This window comes from Pyrgilauda ruficollis, unplaced genomic scaffold (genome assembly GCF_017590135.1).
Source record: "Pyrgilauda ruficollis isolate IOZ18807 unplaced genomic scaffold, ASM1759013v1 scaffold31, whole genome shotgun sequence".
In the NCBI taxonomy this organism is placed as follows: Eukaryota; Metazoa; Chordata; class Aves; order Passeriformes; family Passeridae; genus Pyrgilauda; species Pyrgilauda ruficollis.
The window spans coordinates 8,485,878-8,500,685 of record NW_024524489.1 but is presented as its reverse complement, the minus strand read 5'-3'; the positions used below and the strand labels follow the sequence as shown (position 1 = coordinate 8,500,685).

Here is a 14,808-nt window from a genome sequence, read left to right as displayed (position 1 = left end):
TCTTACCACTTTTTTCTACTGCAATCACTTTCTTTTAAGGGAATAAAAGATTCTTGAAAGTTTGGGGAATCTCTGTGAACTTGAGTGATATACTTCTGTTGAAATTGCATTTCAGCAGTATTTAAAATGTAATATTATAAACCTGTATTTTAATTTTGTAATTCAATATTTTGAATAATGTTATTATAAATGTAAAGCAAAAGTAGCACTACAGTGAAAATCTCAGTGTTACATGGCTGCATCTTTACTATTTGGACCTAATGCTGGGTTTTTTTAATTGTAAGCTGGTGTTCTTCTAGTTGGAACAGATGTAATTCCTGGGAGAGGATTGATTCCTGCTATCTGAGAAATTTCAGAAAAAAGAGACCAGGTTCAGACTTTGGAACCACTGAGATTTTTGAAGGGTTTCATCTATTGTACCACGAATGCTAGTGGGGCTGTGCTGTAAACATAAACCCCTGCATTTTTGTGTCATTATTGTGCAAATGTGGTTTAGAAAGCTACTTTGCCTAGGATGAAAACGTTTTGTGGGGGGTTTTAGGTATCGAAACTACAGGTACCTTGTAGTCTTGTGTCTTGACTCAGTTTATAAGGTTGCTTTGCTGAGCAGAACGTAGTGTGCTTCTGGACAAGGATGCTGTAGTGCCTTGAAGGGCTGCATGATTAATATTAAAGTTCTAAATTGAATTACAGGGTTTTAGCAGGATTATTTAATAACACTAGAAAGACAAACTTCTGAATTCTAGGAGAACCCAAATTTGGTTTCTTACATGTGTCTAGATCTATTTAACTTGGTTCTTACTTAGGGTCATTTGCTTTTGGAGCTTTTGAAAACATTTCCCCACTTCTGTTTAGAAGTGTTATTCTGAACAAATTGTTCTGCAATATGATGCCTGTCACAACTCTTCCCTGCAAATAAAACTGCACTGATTCCATCAGCCTCTGTGGAGAGAGAAATGGACAGAGATGGGCCTCTGTACCCTGAAAGCATGAGCTTACAAGGTTTTATGGGCCTTGTAAAATGGTGACTTTACAACGTGCCTTTTTGGGGTTTTGTGATTCAGCAATGTGATTGTCAGTGCCTTGTCTGTTACAAAAATACTGTCCCCTTTTCATAGATGTGAAACTGGGTGAAGTATCTCAAGTTGCTTGTTTGGGATCCTTGAGCTAGACTGCCTTTGAGCCAGAAATTGAATTCGTATTTTAGAGACCCATCCCAGTCCTGATGATACAACCTTCTTGTATGAACCATATTTGCTGAAGTGTCTGGTTTATTAATAGGATTTCATTTGTGTAAAGTATAGAACGTGCCTTTAGAACAATAATTTTATAAAGAACTCCTTTTCCTGCTAAATTACTTCAAGTTTTAATTTTAATTTTTTTTTTTTTTTACCAAGGGTTGTGCTATGTATGTTTTGCTGTAGAGTTATCAGTAACTTGGATGTTTTGTATGCATGCAGAGAACATGTATTAATGAACCATGGCTGGTTAAATGTAGTGCTAAATGGGGCTAAAAGAGAGAATAGTGCTCCTGAGACTGTTTTACTGCAAACACTGCTGGGATTTTACCTGTCTGGGATACAATACATTATTTTGCTTACTGCTTTCAAATATATTTTAAAAGATGGGGGAAAAGAAGAAGGAAATGAAGCTTAACTTGAAAATGTATTCAGTTTTTTCACTGAATGTGTTAATAATGTCTTGAGTGCAGCTGTTTTTCCTTCCAAAACCAAGAATTGACTAGTAAGTGTTCCCTTGAAGAAGTATTTTTCAAAAAAATTACATAATTCATTGTGTAAGCCAATATTGCCCTTCCACTTAACCATTTACCACCATTTAAATTTCTTATTGAATACAGTATTGTGTGGCTGATTGGCAAGCAAATTAATAATTGTCCAAAGTGAACTCATTATATTAGACTTTGCTTTTGCAACGAGAGTTATACAGAACACATCCAGTGGATGTCTGTGAACTCAGAAGTCTGTGGAAAAATACAGTCAGCTTGACTCCATTTTCTTTAAATTAAAAGAAGGCAAAAGCAAGCTTACTTCGTAAGCCTTTTTCTCACAGCAGTTTTGACTTAGTTCTTACTTCATTATTTCTAGCTTTAAACTTTATTATATTCCTTTAGGATAAATAGGTATATAAGTAAGATGATCCCTTGTTTTTAGGCCTCTGGTTGCATCTATTTTGTGTTACTCTTACCTTGTTCTTTGATTTTTGCACAGGTTGTTTTTCGGGTTTTTTTCAATTATTCTCTTTTTCCCCGTTTGTTTCAGCCAAACCTTTTACATCTAAAGTGAAACAGATGCGACTACACAAAGAAGATTTTGAGATTCTGAAGGTGATTGGTCGAGGAGCCTTTGGAGAGGTATGTGTGAGAAGGAGGGTTTGGATAATTGTCTTGCAAACCTGCAGCACTGAGGAGAAGAGACAGTTCATAACAATACACTGATATACAGGTTTTTGCATTATTTAGCTATAATGGATATTATAGGCCCACCTAATGTTTGATACAAGTACATCTTGTTTTAAACATCCTTTGACAGCTCTTTTTAAGTATTGTGAATTTTGAGAGCAGGCAGGCTGACATGGATTGAGAGACCATGTTTCAATAGTCTGAGGATAAATAATTTGCTTGACTAATTCTTTCCAGTCAGGAGGTGGAGATCAGTGTGTAACTGATGGTATAGAAGTCTAATAATTGCTAACTTTCCTGATAACTGTATAGGCTGAAAGTAGTTTTCAGCAGCTTAGATAGCCAAATATTGACACTGACATTCCAACAACATAGAGAAATTTCTCTTTTCCTGTCATTTGGTTTCCTATTTTAATGACTTTTGAATATTTTTCCTGTATTTCTTTTAAGGATTTCAGCAGATGTTATTTTCCTTTTCAGTTGTCACCTACTGCTGTCAAACCATACAATTTTTTGCTGCTTCTGATTAAGATATCTCTTACTTGAAGTTGCCAGACAAGTCTGTTGATCACTATGTTGAGGAAACTTTAAAACGTTCACTTTCTGCCCCATTTTTCTTAATTCTTTTGGGTGCATGAGCTTGATTTTTCATGCAGTACACTGTAGGAAGGGCAGTCTAATGTACAGCAGTGCCTTGAGTTTTTCATAGCAAAATGTAATGCAGATGTGGGTAGTGTGTAAAGCTTCTGCAGGAGGTACTCCATCCTGCCTGAAAATAAACGTGAACTTAAACCCAAAGAATAAGAAAAATATTTTCTGATCAAAATGCTGTGATTGCCTTTGGAAATGGAAGTTCTCTGTGGTAGGAGAGGATTTCTGGAGGCTCTGGCATGTGACAGGGAAGAGTTGTTCTCAGGTTCACTTACTTGTTTGCATCTTGAGTGAAAATCAGTCTTTGCTAGTCTGTGATTGTGGAAGAGCAGACTCCTGTAGATAGTGTGTTAGGAAGAGAAATTTTTACTATAGTGTGTGCCATTACATACTCTGATCCCTGTGTGCAAATATAATCATTGGGCAGCTGTAAAATTGACAAAAAAAGGTAGTATTTATTTAGCTGCTTTATCACTCTTGGTTTTGGTCCATCCGGAGTAAAGCTTCTTTATAAAGGAGACTGAAGGCTGAAGTTACTCAGGGATAATTTATCTTTAGTCTAAACCTCTGCCACAGAGAATGTTGCAATCTCCATTTTGATGTAAACACTTCTGCTTAAAAGATTAGCCTTGGTCAGTGCTACCATAGGAGTTGCAGCTGAGTTACAGATTGTGTTAAATATAAGAAAAATCGCTGATGTTGGTGCCCTCTTGTCAGAAGGATCATACATGAAACCTGCCTTATATTGTGTTTTTAAGAGAAGTAATTTTTGTCTGCTAAACCAGCATCAAACTCCACAGCAGCCAAACCACAAAGAAACCGTGGTTCTTTCTCAGGAAGTTCTTTGTGGTGAATCATCCCATGGACAGTGAGAATGTAACTTTCCCCGTCCTCTTCTGGGGACAGTCTGTGGGATTGGTTAGTTCTTCTCTTCTAGGAACAGTGTTACTTTCTAATTCCTTATCTGAGTAAGACAGCACGATTCTATTAATTGTCAAAATCTTCAGTAAGGGGAAAAATGAGCTTTTTCAGTGAAGATGTCTGGGTTTTTATATTCTTAAAGTAGGACTTTATAAATATTTGGAAGGATATGTGTCTTGCTGGTTTAGTAAAGACAAGTTCTACACAGACATTTGTCTAAGAAAATAAGTTCTATATGAAATTGCTAATTTTTCTGTAAAATAACAAGTAAATATCTAAAGAAAATTGAAAAAAGGACCACTAAATTTTACTGCTACTTAAACCACAAAAAACTATTAATATGAAATTGCACAATACTTGTATTTATTGAGACAGATTAAGAAATCTGAAAGAATGTATTTTCTTTCCAGCAAACTATAAATGAGACCAAGGTTGCTCTAGGTTACTGGGAGGGGTAATTTTTGTCTCCTGAATCAACATAATTCTGAAATTCTGTAGACTACAAAGTTAGTGCAAGTTTTCTTTGGCACAGTCTCAGACTTGTTCTTATTTTGATTTTACGCTACTCAATTTCTTCAATTTGCATAGTCAAGAAATATTTCCCTTTTTGTTTTTACAAGTTTAATGCAGACAAAAAGTAGTTTAAACTAGTTATTGCTTATAACTAAGAGTTCATTGTTCCTAGTTTTTGTTTTTCCCCTTACCCTTTTTTCTGCCTTCTGAAAAGGCTTCCTTTTTGTTAAATTATTCACATTCCCCTTCCCTGTGCATGCATGCATTTACTTATTTACAATTATATGTAAGAGTGCTGTCTTTAGAAAACACAGATGTTTTGCTTGGGGGAGGAGCAGGATTATCATGGTAAAATTAATAATGTGGGCTTGAAGCAATTCATTGTGCTGGCTCTGAGCAGCAGGGTTTGAAAAACCTAACTCAAAACAAAAAGACTTTAAACTTGGGAGCTGAAAAATGCTGCCAGGAAAGGTGAAGCAACTGGACAACAGCCCTTAGTGGTGTCCCTCGGCAGTATAAAAGTGCAGCTTAGTGAATCTAATACCAAAATTTTCAGTTAATTCTCTTATAGCTTTGAAAAACAAATCAGTGCATGCTTATGCTAGCAAATATTAGGTTGTTATGTTGTTGATATTTTGAAGATGATGAATTTTGTCGCTTGAGAATAAGCTAGTTACTCCTGATTTTTGTCATACAGTTACAAACAGTAACATTCTTTCTTGTCTGCTTGTTCTTACTGGACAGGAAAACCAATGCTGAATCTTCTTTTCTAATTTTATTGTTTTTCTTTTTCTTTCAACTTTAACATCTTCTATTTTTTTTTTTCTGTATAAGGCTATTGCTTTTTAAGCAAAGGGAAAGTGCAGACAAATATCACAGAGACAAATAGCCAAGCTTGGGGCAGAAGGTGTCTGACAGCATGCCAAACTAGACTGCTGTTTGTGGGAAATATGGAAAATGGTTTGAAGACGAGGAAAAAAACTTCATATCTGGCTAAACCCAAGATGTTTACATCAGCACATACCAGTCCTTTTTTTTTTTTTTTTTGGCTGCTCACAGGGAAATAAAATTTTAAAAAACCCCAACCTTTAAAAAGTCTAATTTAAAGAAGTTGCAGTAGCAAGACACTTCAGGATCACTAGGACAGGAATGATTACTCTTTCTTCAGTCTTGACAGCTTCACTAGGGAAGGGGAAAGATGAAAACAAAACTCTGTCTGTATTTGTGCCTTTGTGTAGGTAGTAAATGCTCTGTGTATATGTAAACACTGCCTAGATTTGTAATCATGATTCAGATTTTTTTTTTATTACAATTAGAAACTACATCAGTCTGCTCAATGCTGAAGTGTCAGGTTTTGCTTTCACAGTCTTGGAATAAGCATTTTAGAATTTACTTTCATAAAACACTGAGACACCCCCAAAAACATGCTGTGATGGCAGAAAGATGATGATGATGTCTGTGATCTTTTGTGTGTGGTGGTTATTGATATGGAATAACATTAATGGCTTTCACAGTCTAAAAGCTTCAGACTGATTGTAAACACAGCTGGTAAACACGAGTCTAATTTTGTTCTTTAGTCACTCTTCACTGCTGTTGCACATTTGCAGAAGGTACCAAGCCCTTCTTCATGCCACAGAAGGCCTGTGTTCCAAATCTTCACCAAAGGCAGCGCTGTAGCTCCTGCAGTTGTGTCCAAGTGATTGCTGAATAGGAGACTGGAAATTTAGGCAGCTGTGCAGTCTTACTGTGTGTCTTTCAATAACCAAGTCCTTTGCAGAATAACACAGCCTTGCACTGAGCATGCCACAGGCAAGAAATGAAATCCTGAAATTGGCTTTGAAATACTTGTATTGTCTTATGCCTCTGGCTGCTTCAACTCCAATGGTTAATGGTGAGGAAAAACTTATTTCCCATGCTGGGCAGCAGGAGCTACTCAGCTTTATTAGCAGCAGCCTTTTAATTTTTCCCAGCAAGAGTCCCAAAACACTTAATAGTCTTTGGGGCACAACTACATTGTAGCTTCATACCACAGGCTGCATCGCCAAGGGTGCCCCTGTCATCCAAGTTATGTAGGATACAGTGTGGACACTGATTAGGTGCAATGTTGAGGCTTTCTCCTCCTGCCATTTCTCATTAGAAATTGATACAGATAATGGCTTACCAGAGCTTCTAAGATTTAGATAGTATGGCAAAAGGATAATCAAGATCAAATCCATACTCTGGGCTATGTACCACTGCAAAAGGTTGATCTTTCCCTCAAAAAAAAATGTGATTCTCAGTCTTAGGTTACCATGCACAGCAAACATTCTCTATAAATTAAAGTTATTATATTATAGGCTAAAGTAATAATCCATTTTTGTGTTTCAAATCTGAAAGCTCCTTGATGGATTCTAAATGTGAACTTGAACCTCATGTGAGGTAACCTTTAAAAATTTCAGTCCATAAACTAGTTTAAACAAATAAATGTAATACCTTTCTGTCTTATATCCTCTTTTTATCTCCCTGCCACTGCCTCCCCCTGCAACCCCAGAAGGCAGCAGTGTCAAGAGCAGGGCTGATAATGTACATATGGGAAGTGACAGCTGCTTGGTCTGTGAATCTACGGCTAGGCAAGAGCTACACTGTGAGATACACATTGGTTTAGACATCAGAGTATTGCAATCCTTCAGCCTGTGCTTTTGCCTCGTTTGTGAAGCTGTTGCAGCTGATGACACATTTGAAGATGGTTCAAAGAGGTTTGCATGGCACTTCCTTCAAGCTGTCTGATCCTGTATTTTCGTTTCTGTTGTCACTGTCTTCACACATTGCTGGTTTACTGATTATGGAAAAGGTGAAAGGAATGTAGGATTCAACCTTCGTATTTTTTTTTGTCACTGGCCTGCAGGATGAAGATGATGATAATCTGTGTGACAGCATGTTGGTTTGTAACCAGATGCACACAGAAATAAACTTTTATCTGCTTTACTCTTAAGATTCCTTTGGAAGGGAAGAGGCAGAACAGGATAGTTGGAGAATGGTTGTTAAAATCTAGTGATTGTTGAACTTATCTGTAATTGGGATGATAATGCTGGTCTAGTTCTGATCAGCAGCTTCGAGTTTGTGGCACATTCATGCCCATTTTGGTTAAGACACTGAGCTTTCCATACCCAGGCAAGCCTGAACTGTGAAAAGAAGTTTGTGTAAACTTCTTCCCTCCCTCTTTCCTAAAAATATTCTATGTTAGCTTATATTATAGCTAAACAAAACTAATATTCTCAGAACAGGATGGTGTCAGTGAACTTCGTTAATTTATTATTACAGAGGCCTATGTCATCTAATGTTTCAGAAGCTATGAGAAGAGGAGGAGCAGCTGGGCTGGCTTGTTTTGTTAAGTTTTACTTCTCTAGGAATTGTGCATTTTACTGTTTCCCTGTTGCTTACAACAGATATCATAAAGAGCTCATTGAACTTCAGGTGGAAAAATGTGAAGTCATACTATCTTTGAAGAAAATCTAGTGCATTATTTGAAACGAGAGTGGAAGTTGCTTTATGGCAAATCTACAGTTTTATTTGTTTTTAAAACCAAAACCACATTGTTTATCTTGATTTAGAAGCTGCTGTGCTGTTACCTTTTTGTTGAGGACTCTAAAGTTTAAATTACTGTGTAGCACTTAAGTCCAGGAATATAAAGCATAGAGCCAGAGAGCTTCATGTCAGTATGATACAGCAAGAAGTGTGATGCTAAGAAATGCCAGTTTTCATTGCCAGTCACCTAGAAAAAAATTATACATAGGGAAAGTGTGATACATAAGGAAAGCTTGCAATAAACTTGGTATTTTCCTGTACTATTGAGGTGTTTCTGTGTTGATGGTGCGGTATTGTGTGCATAGTAAAAATGTGTCCAGAACACTTAAAAAAAACTCAAAAAGGGCAAGGTTACATAAAAATGAAAACAGTATGTATTTTCTTGTAGTAACTTATTTGTCTTTCATTTCTCTTTTCCAGGTTGCAGTAGTAAAACTGAAAAATGCAGATAAAGTTTTTGCCATGAAGATACTTAATAAGTGGGAGATGCTGAAGAGAGCTGAAGTAAGATTGCAGTAGTCTTTTCCATGATTGATTTCCCTCTTACTTTGTTGAATTGTCATTTCTCTGTGCACAAGTCTCCATGTTTATTAGAGGGATGGAGGAAGTGCTTCACTATTTACTGGCAGTATAAAAATTAATATTAAAGAAGCTCAAAGCAATTCATCAGAAGATTTTAAGTGTCCTGGAATCTTGACTTCTGTGGGGCTGAATGTTCTTGACATTAGGCCTTTTCTGTAATTGTCCAGAAATTATCAACTGCCCAAGTGATCTTTTAATGCATTTGTTTCAGTTGGGAATGCAGTCTTTGGCAAGTATTTTCCATGGTGGAAGGTAGTTACTGAGCTATAAGAAGGTAATTCCTGAGCTATAGCTCATCAAGCCTATTAGTTTCTCAGTAGTTAGAACTTAGTAAAGGCCCAATGAGTGGACTGAAAAATCAGAAAGATAAAAGTTTCAAATTAATTAGAGTGCATGTTTTCTAAAAATGTCCATCTGCAAAAATATGTGATAAAAAGTTCCTCATTATAGCTGGAGTCCATTTTGTGTCTGAAAAAGGTGGAACAGCTCCTTCACCAGCCTTGCTTTTGCTTTAGCTGTCTACTTTCTTTATACAACTCTGTTCTTTGCAAAGTCCTTGGTATATTTCCCCTGGATTCATTTGAAAGGAAGCTTATAAAGTGCAGCCTGCACCTGAATACTTTTGTATTAATTTTAGATGGAACATGTATCTAACTTGCTAATTTGCTTTGAAATTCTTCATCTGTGCATACTAAAAATACACTCATAAATATATGGTTTTTTATTTGAGACCTCAACTTTGCTGCCTTGCTGTTCAGCTGCTTCCAAGTTTATTCTGATTTCCGCATTTATGTTTTAATTACATCTTGGTAGGAAGTGAGATCAATGGGAAACCATCACACTCTTAAAAAAAATGTATTCAGACAAATTAAAGCCAATTTCTGATGTGTGCACATCCTGTCTCTTTTAATGAAAATGTTATCACATCAAGAAATATAAATGGTTTGCAGATTGTGGTTAGATGTGCACAATGTGTTTCCTTTTTATCCCGAAATTATTCAGATACTGAGCAGTCTGGCAGTAGTCTTGATACAAAGAGGTATTTCTCTCCAAGACAAATGTCATTACTGTAAGTTTTATTATTTCACTGAAAAAGACCAGGAATAAAGCTCCACTCTGTTTTTAAATGTACCCTTTTAAAGTGAGTCTGAAAACTGTTTCTTTTCATTAGCATACAGTTATAAATAGGTTTCAAAAATTTTTCTCTATGCAAGGTATTAAAAATACTCTTCCCATGGGTCCAGCTGAATTTCTGAAAGTCTGAACCATTAGCCTAAAAAGAACTACAGCAATGTTTTTCCATGTATTTGTAACCCATGGGTATATAGTGGAAAGAGAACCATCTGGAGTGAAAATGCATCATAAAGCATGACCTTTAGCAACTGTAACCTGTCATTTTTAAACATTCATGAATGCTGTTCTTACTGATGATGGGGAAAATGACCCATTTTGGCTCTGTTAACCGTGTGCTGCACTAACACTGAGATACACAGGAAAATCATGCAGTCCAAAACCACAAGCATATAGATAGATCTATGTGTTCATATATATATATATTTTCTGTATGTTAATGAACATATGTGTCAACAGTGTGGGAAGTGGGAGTAATTTGTAAAAGCAGAAAGGGAGTATGTACTCAAAAGAGGCTTGAGAATGCCAGAGTAAGGTTGAGGACTGCAAGCTCTGAGTGCAAAAACTTTGTTACTGTAAAATTACCCAGGTATCAAAGTCTTTTAAAATTACCCAGGTTGCAATGTTCTTTTTTGTATAATAGCAGAGGATAAATTTTCCAAATACTTGCCACTGTTGAGAAGGGATGTAGAACTGGGAATGTTACTGATACAAGGAGTACCTGGAAGTGTGTGACATCTTGCTGTTACACTCCCAGACCTGTTACCCTGAGCGTTGACAGTCACTTAGAGCTACACATGTGCCATGCTGGTGCCAGATGAGGCTCAGGAGAGACCAGGACAACTATCAGGCAGCATGGAAGCAGTCAGCATCCCCCGGAGGTGCTGACTCTGAGCTGTGAGGACATGAGCACCCAACAACAGAGCAGGTCAAATTCTTTGCTGCTTGAAGTCCATGATAACAGGAGAGATACGACCACGGCACTGAGTTGGCTTTGCTGTGACAGAGTTGGATCAGATGACCTCTGGAGGTCTCTGCCAACAGTTCAAGGAGACTGCCTAGTGAAGATGAAGTGTAATGCTGGAATAATGGAAGGCACAAAAAAAGGCTTCATTTTAAAAAAGCCTGGTTGAGCCATGTTACAGTAATTAAAATAACCACTGCTACTGTCTCTTGTTGTTGTTGGATTTTTTTTTTTTATCACTTCTTCTCTGGCTGTTGCTGTCTCAGCTGTGATCTACTGTGGTAGTAGCTTGCTTCAGCTCTAGGCATGCTGCCCAGAGGTGGGTGTCTGGAGTGCTCAAGGAATGCACAGTCTTTTGTCAAATCATGGCAAAAACAAGTGGAATTATATAAACTCTCTAGTAACTAATCCTATTAATTGTGTCATAACAAGTAGAGAAACTACCTGTTATTCATCCTGGTGAAAACAAGAGTTCCTAGTTATTTCTCTCTGAAATATGTCACGAGTTTACAAACAAGGAAGGAAAAAAATCAAGCTGAAGCATCAAACAGCTTTTCTTCCTTCTGAAGATGATCCATGCTCATTCTCCTACCCCAAGTCTATTTTCATTCAATAACCTTTGAAGGTATTTGCTCGAAGTATGTCTTGCTATTTTCTCAAATTTCACTGATTTATCTCCTGCATTGTGCAATGATTAAAGGATTAATTTTTCCTGGTATGCATAGTTATTACTCACTGTATTCATCAAAAAAAGGACTTGTGATGGTTTATTTGTTTGGAGGAAGGAGTTACTTGCTGCTCTGTTTTTGCTGCATGTATTCTTGTGCATATCTCAATTATTCTTGTGCATATCTCAATCTCAAATGATATTATACTTTTCATTCACTTTCCAAATCTCACAGCCAGCAAAAGCCATGCCAGAAGTCTGCTATTTTCCTATTGGATTTGGAAATCAAACTGAAAAAATAAAAAGCAAAGTCTTGAATTTCCTTTAAACTTAGCTGTCTCGAAGATGGAAGAGACAGAGCAGGGTTCAAAATGATGAAACATCTTTGTGAAGAGCAGAGTGTGCTGGAATAAAATATGGTCTGTGTTTTTCTCAAACTCTCCATCTGCCTTCTAAATACAGCCTGTGCAATATTATTCTTTCCTTTACACTATTGTTTAGATCTCTTTTTTCTGAACAAAATTGTGCGTTGGCTTTGTTATTTGGTACTTTTTGTTTTCTTGTGATATTCACTTCAGAACTCACTCCCTTCAAAATGTTTATGGGATTTCTTTGCTATAATTTCTTTTTTGGCTTTGCATCTGTTTGGTCATTTTTGTCTCTTATTCTGCAAAATTGTTTCTGCTGAGGTGTTTTTTTCACTACTCAGGGCAAGTTGCAAGACCTTCATTGGATTAAATGCCTTGCTGCTTTGCACTTAGTCATTTTCTTCACATTTTATCTTCTTTTGTGTTGTACAAACCTGTGTTCCACAATTAAAACATTCGCTGGCAGTTCTTGTTCCTCCTCTGTTCCACTTGATATGAAGGCACCTCCTGCCTCCTGTTTTTCTTTCCAGTGTTTTGAGGGGAAACCTCTTGGGATGTCTGATCAACAGCTTACACCTGACAAGAGCAATATTTGCTTCTCCCTGATTTTCCTGAGCAGGGGGCGTGTAGAAAGTGGTTAATGATTATCAAGTGATGACTACATGGAGTTACTGGCAGCTACTTTCAAATGAAAAGAGCTGTATGTGAGAACTCAAGTGTAAAACTAGGCGAACACCGTGACGAGATAAAAACAACAACACAAGACTCCAGATTCCAGCGCTCTGACTTCTAGTGCAGTTACAATTATCTAATGCCATTATTGATTGTTTTTCTTAATCATACATTGCTATTCTGTCATTATTGATACATCAAGATTTTGGCATTTTAGATGATGGGAAGCAGCAGCTTATTTATACCTTTGCCTCACTTAATAGTACAGAGAAGTACAACTGCTTAAATTTGAAGAAGGTGGTCTAGTCTCATATCTATTTTTTTTAGATTTTGTCATATTGGGATAGTGTAATAAATGACTTTTTAACTGAGAGGCAGTTTTGATTTTTTCCCCCCGAAATATAATGTCAAAACACAGTCAACTTCCTAAATGTTTTTCTTTATATATTTTACCTAAGGGCTATAATTATTTTTCTCCCCTTCAGACAGCCTGTTTTCGAGAAGAGAGAGATGTGTTAGTGAATGGAGATAACCAGTGGATCACAACATTACATTATGCATTCCAGGATGAAAACTATTTAGTGAGTATTGCTTTTATATATATATATGCATATCTGTGTGGAAATGCAGGGTCTTGGTTGTGGTTTGAGACAAAAAAGTAGTTTATTTGTTAATTTTGTGTTCTGGACCATACAGACCATGTGAGGATCTGTGATTTTTCCATAAAATTCTGAAGGGTGGAGATTGGTCAGAAACTTTGAAAGTTTTGCTATAAATACCTCAGGAAGGCAGGTTTGTTTTCTAAACCACTTTGCATTTGTTGATAAACCTTGGTCTAGCTGCATATTCTTTCTTATAATTTGCCATTCCAGTTGAATTGGATTCATAAAATTAAAAGTGCACTTACTAACATAGGTTTTCTATTTTAATTTTTCATGATTAACCATGCTGATTACTGTTTTACAGAGAGAAATTGGGAGTAGACCTGTTTTGAAACAACTTAGTATTCTGAGGACTTAAACTCAGTAAGCTGTCACAAAACAATAAAGCAACAAGAATGCCACTAAAAGCTCATAAATAAGAGTTGGAAGCTGTAGTTGTAGATTTAGATGTCTCTTTTATGTTATTTAATTTTTGAATATTTTGAATGCCTTGCAAAAAGAAACTAATATGTGGAAAAGTGGCCAATTTTCTGTAAAATCTTTCCCACTTAAAAACTGTTTTGATTGTGATACAGTTTTGATAATATTTATACCTGAAAAAGTAAACAACTTTGCATTGATGGCTTTTGCTTATTTGGGTTTTATTGCCCTGTGCTTTGGATTCTCTGTCATTAGCAATTCTAATTTTTCTTTTAATCTACTGTACAGCCACAATAGCTTTTTCCTCCCAGTCTGTCCAATACAAAAAGTGCTGTACAGGGAGCTCTTGCAGATCTGCCGTGTTTTTTTGCCATTATATTGCGCTTTCTTCTGTCAGTTCAGATGCCTGGGGATCCATGGATTCTGGTAGATTTTTATAGAAATGTGGCTCTGCATTTGTAAGTCTAACTGTTTGCCTAAATACCTCCCAGCCAGCTTCCTGCTTTGTTAATGTGGACAGTATAAATAATCTCATGTATTGTGTAATTCTGATCTTATCATTAAGAGCATTTCAAGGAAAATAGTATATATTCCAGAACAGTCTGCTAGAATTTGTTTTATTCTTGCCAGTTTCCTTGTTTTCATTAAGCACAGAGCAGGTTCTGTTCTTCATCTTGATAGTCTGCTGACAGGAGCTAGTTCTGCACCTTGCTGGGCAAAATGTAAGAGATACTGAGAGTTTGTATCATCACTAGTTCTCCATATACTTTTTATTACAATCACGTGTAACACAAGTGGCTTTAAAAAAAAATAAATCTGTGTAGATTGAGCAGTAGATGTGGTTGTGCAGTGACTGTTGCTTGCCTTGAGATGCACCTCAACAAACTGGAGAGAATGAAATCTCATGAATTTCAGCAAAGGGAAAGGCAATGCCCGGCATCTAGGGTGTATAATAAGAGAAACCAAGTACATGCTGGGGCCCAGGTGATTGGAAAGCAGCTTTACTTGAGGTTCTGGTGGATAACAAGCTTAGCCATGAGGCAGCAATGCACTCTCCCAGTAAAATAGGCCAGGAGTATTCTGGGCTCAAGGAAAAGTGTTGCCAGCAGGTCAGGGGAGGTCCTTCCTCTCTGCTCAGCCCTGCCCTGGCCGCCCCTGAAGTGCTTTGTGCAGGTCTGAGCTCCCCAGGGCAAAAGAGAGATGGAACTACAGGAGCAGGTCTGTTGTGAGGCCAGAAGGATGACTGAGACACACTGGGGCATCCTTCCTGTGAG

The 14,808-nt window shown here is 37.0% G+C and overlaps 1 protein-coding gene across 10 annotated transcripts in view; it reads left to right on the top strand.

Annotated features, from left to right (window-relative positions):
- CDC42BPA (CDC42 binding protein kinase alpha) overlaps nucleotides 1–14,808 on the top strand; it is a 185,683-nt gene that overhangs the window by 56,899 nt on the left and 113,976 nt on the right. For all 10 annotated transcript variants that reach the window (XM_041473983.1, XM_041473981.1, XM_041473984.1 and 7 more), the window contains exons 3-5: nucleotides 2,280–2,371; nucleotides 8,489–8,572; nucleotides 12,938–13,033. In XM_041473983.1, the coding sequence (XP_041329917.1) occupies nucleotides 2,280–2,371; nucleotides 8,489–8,572; nucleotides 12,938–13,033 (272 nt within the window). The remainder of the gene's footprint in view (nucleotides 1–2,279; nucleotides 2,372–8,488; nucleotides 8,573–12,937; nucleotides 13,034–14,808) is intronic.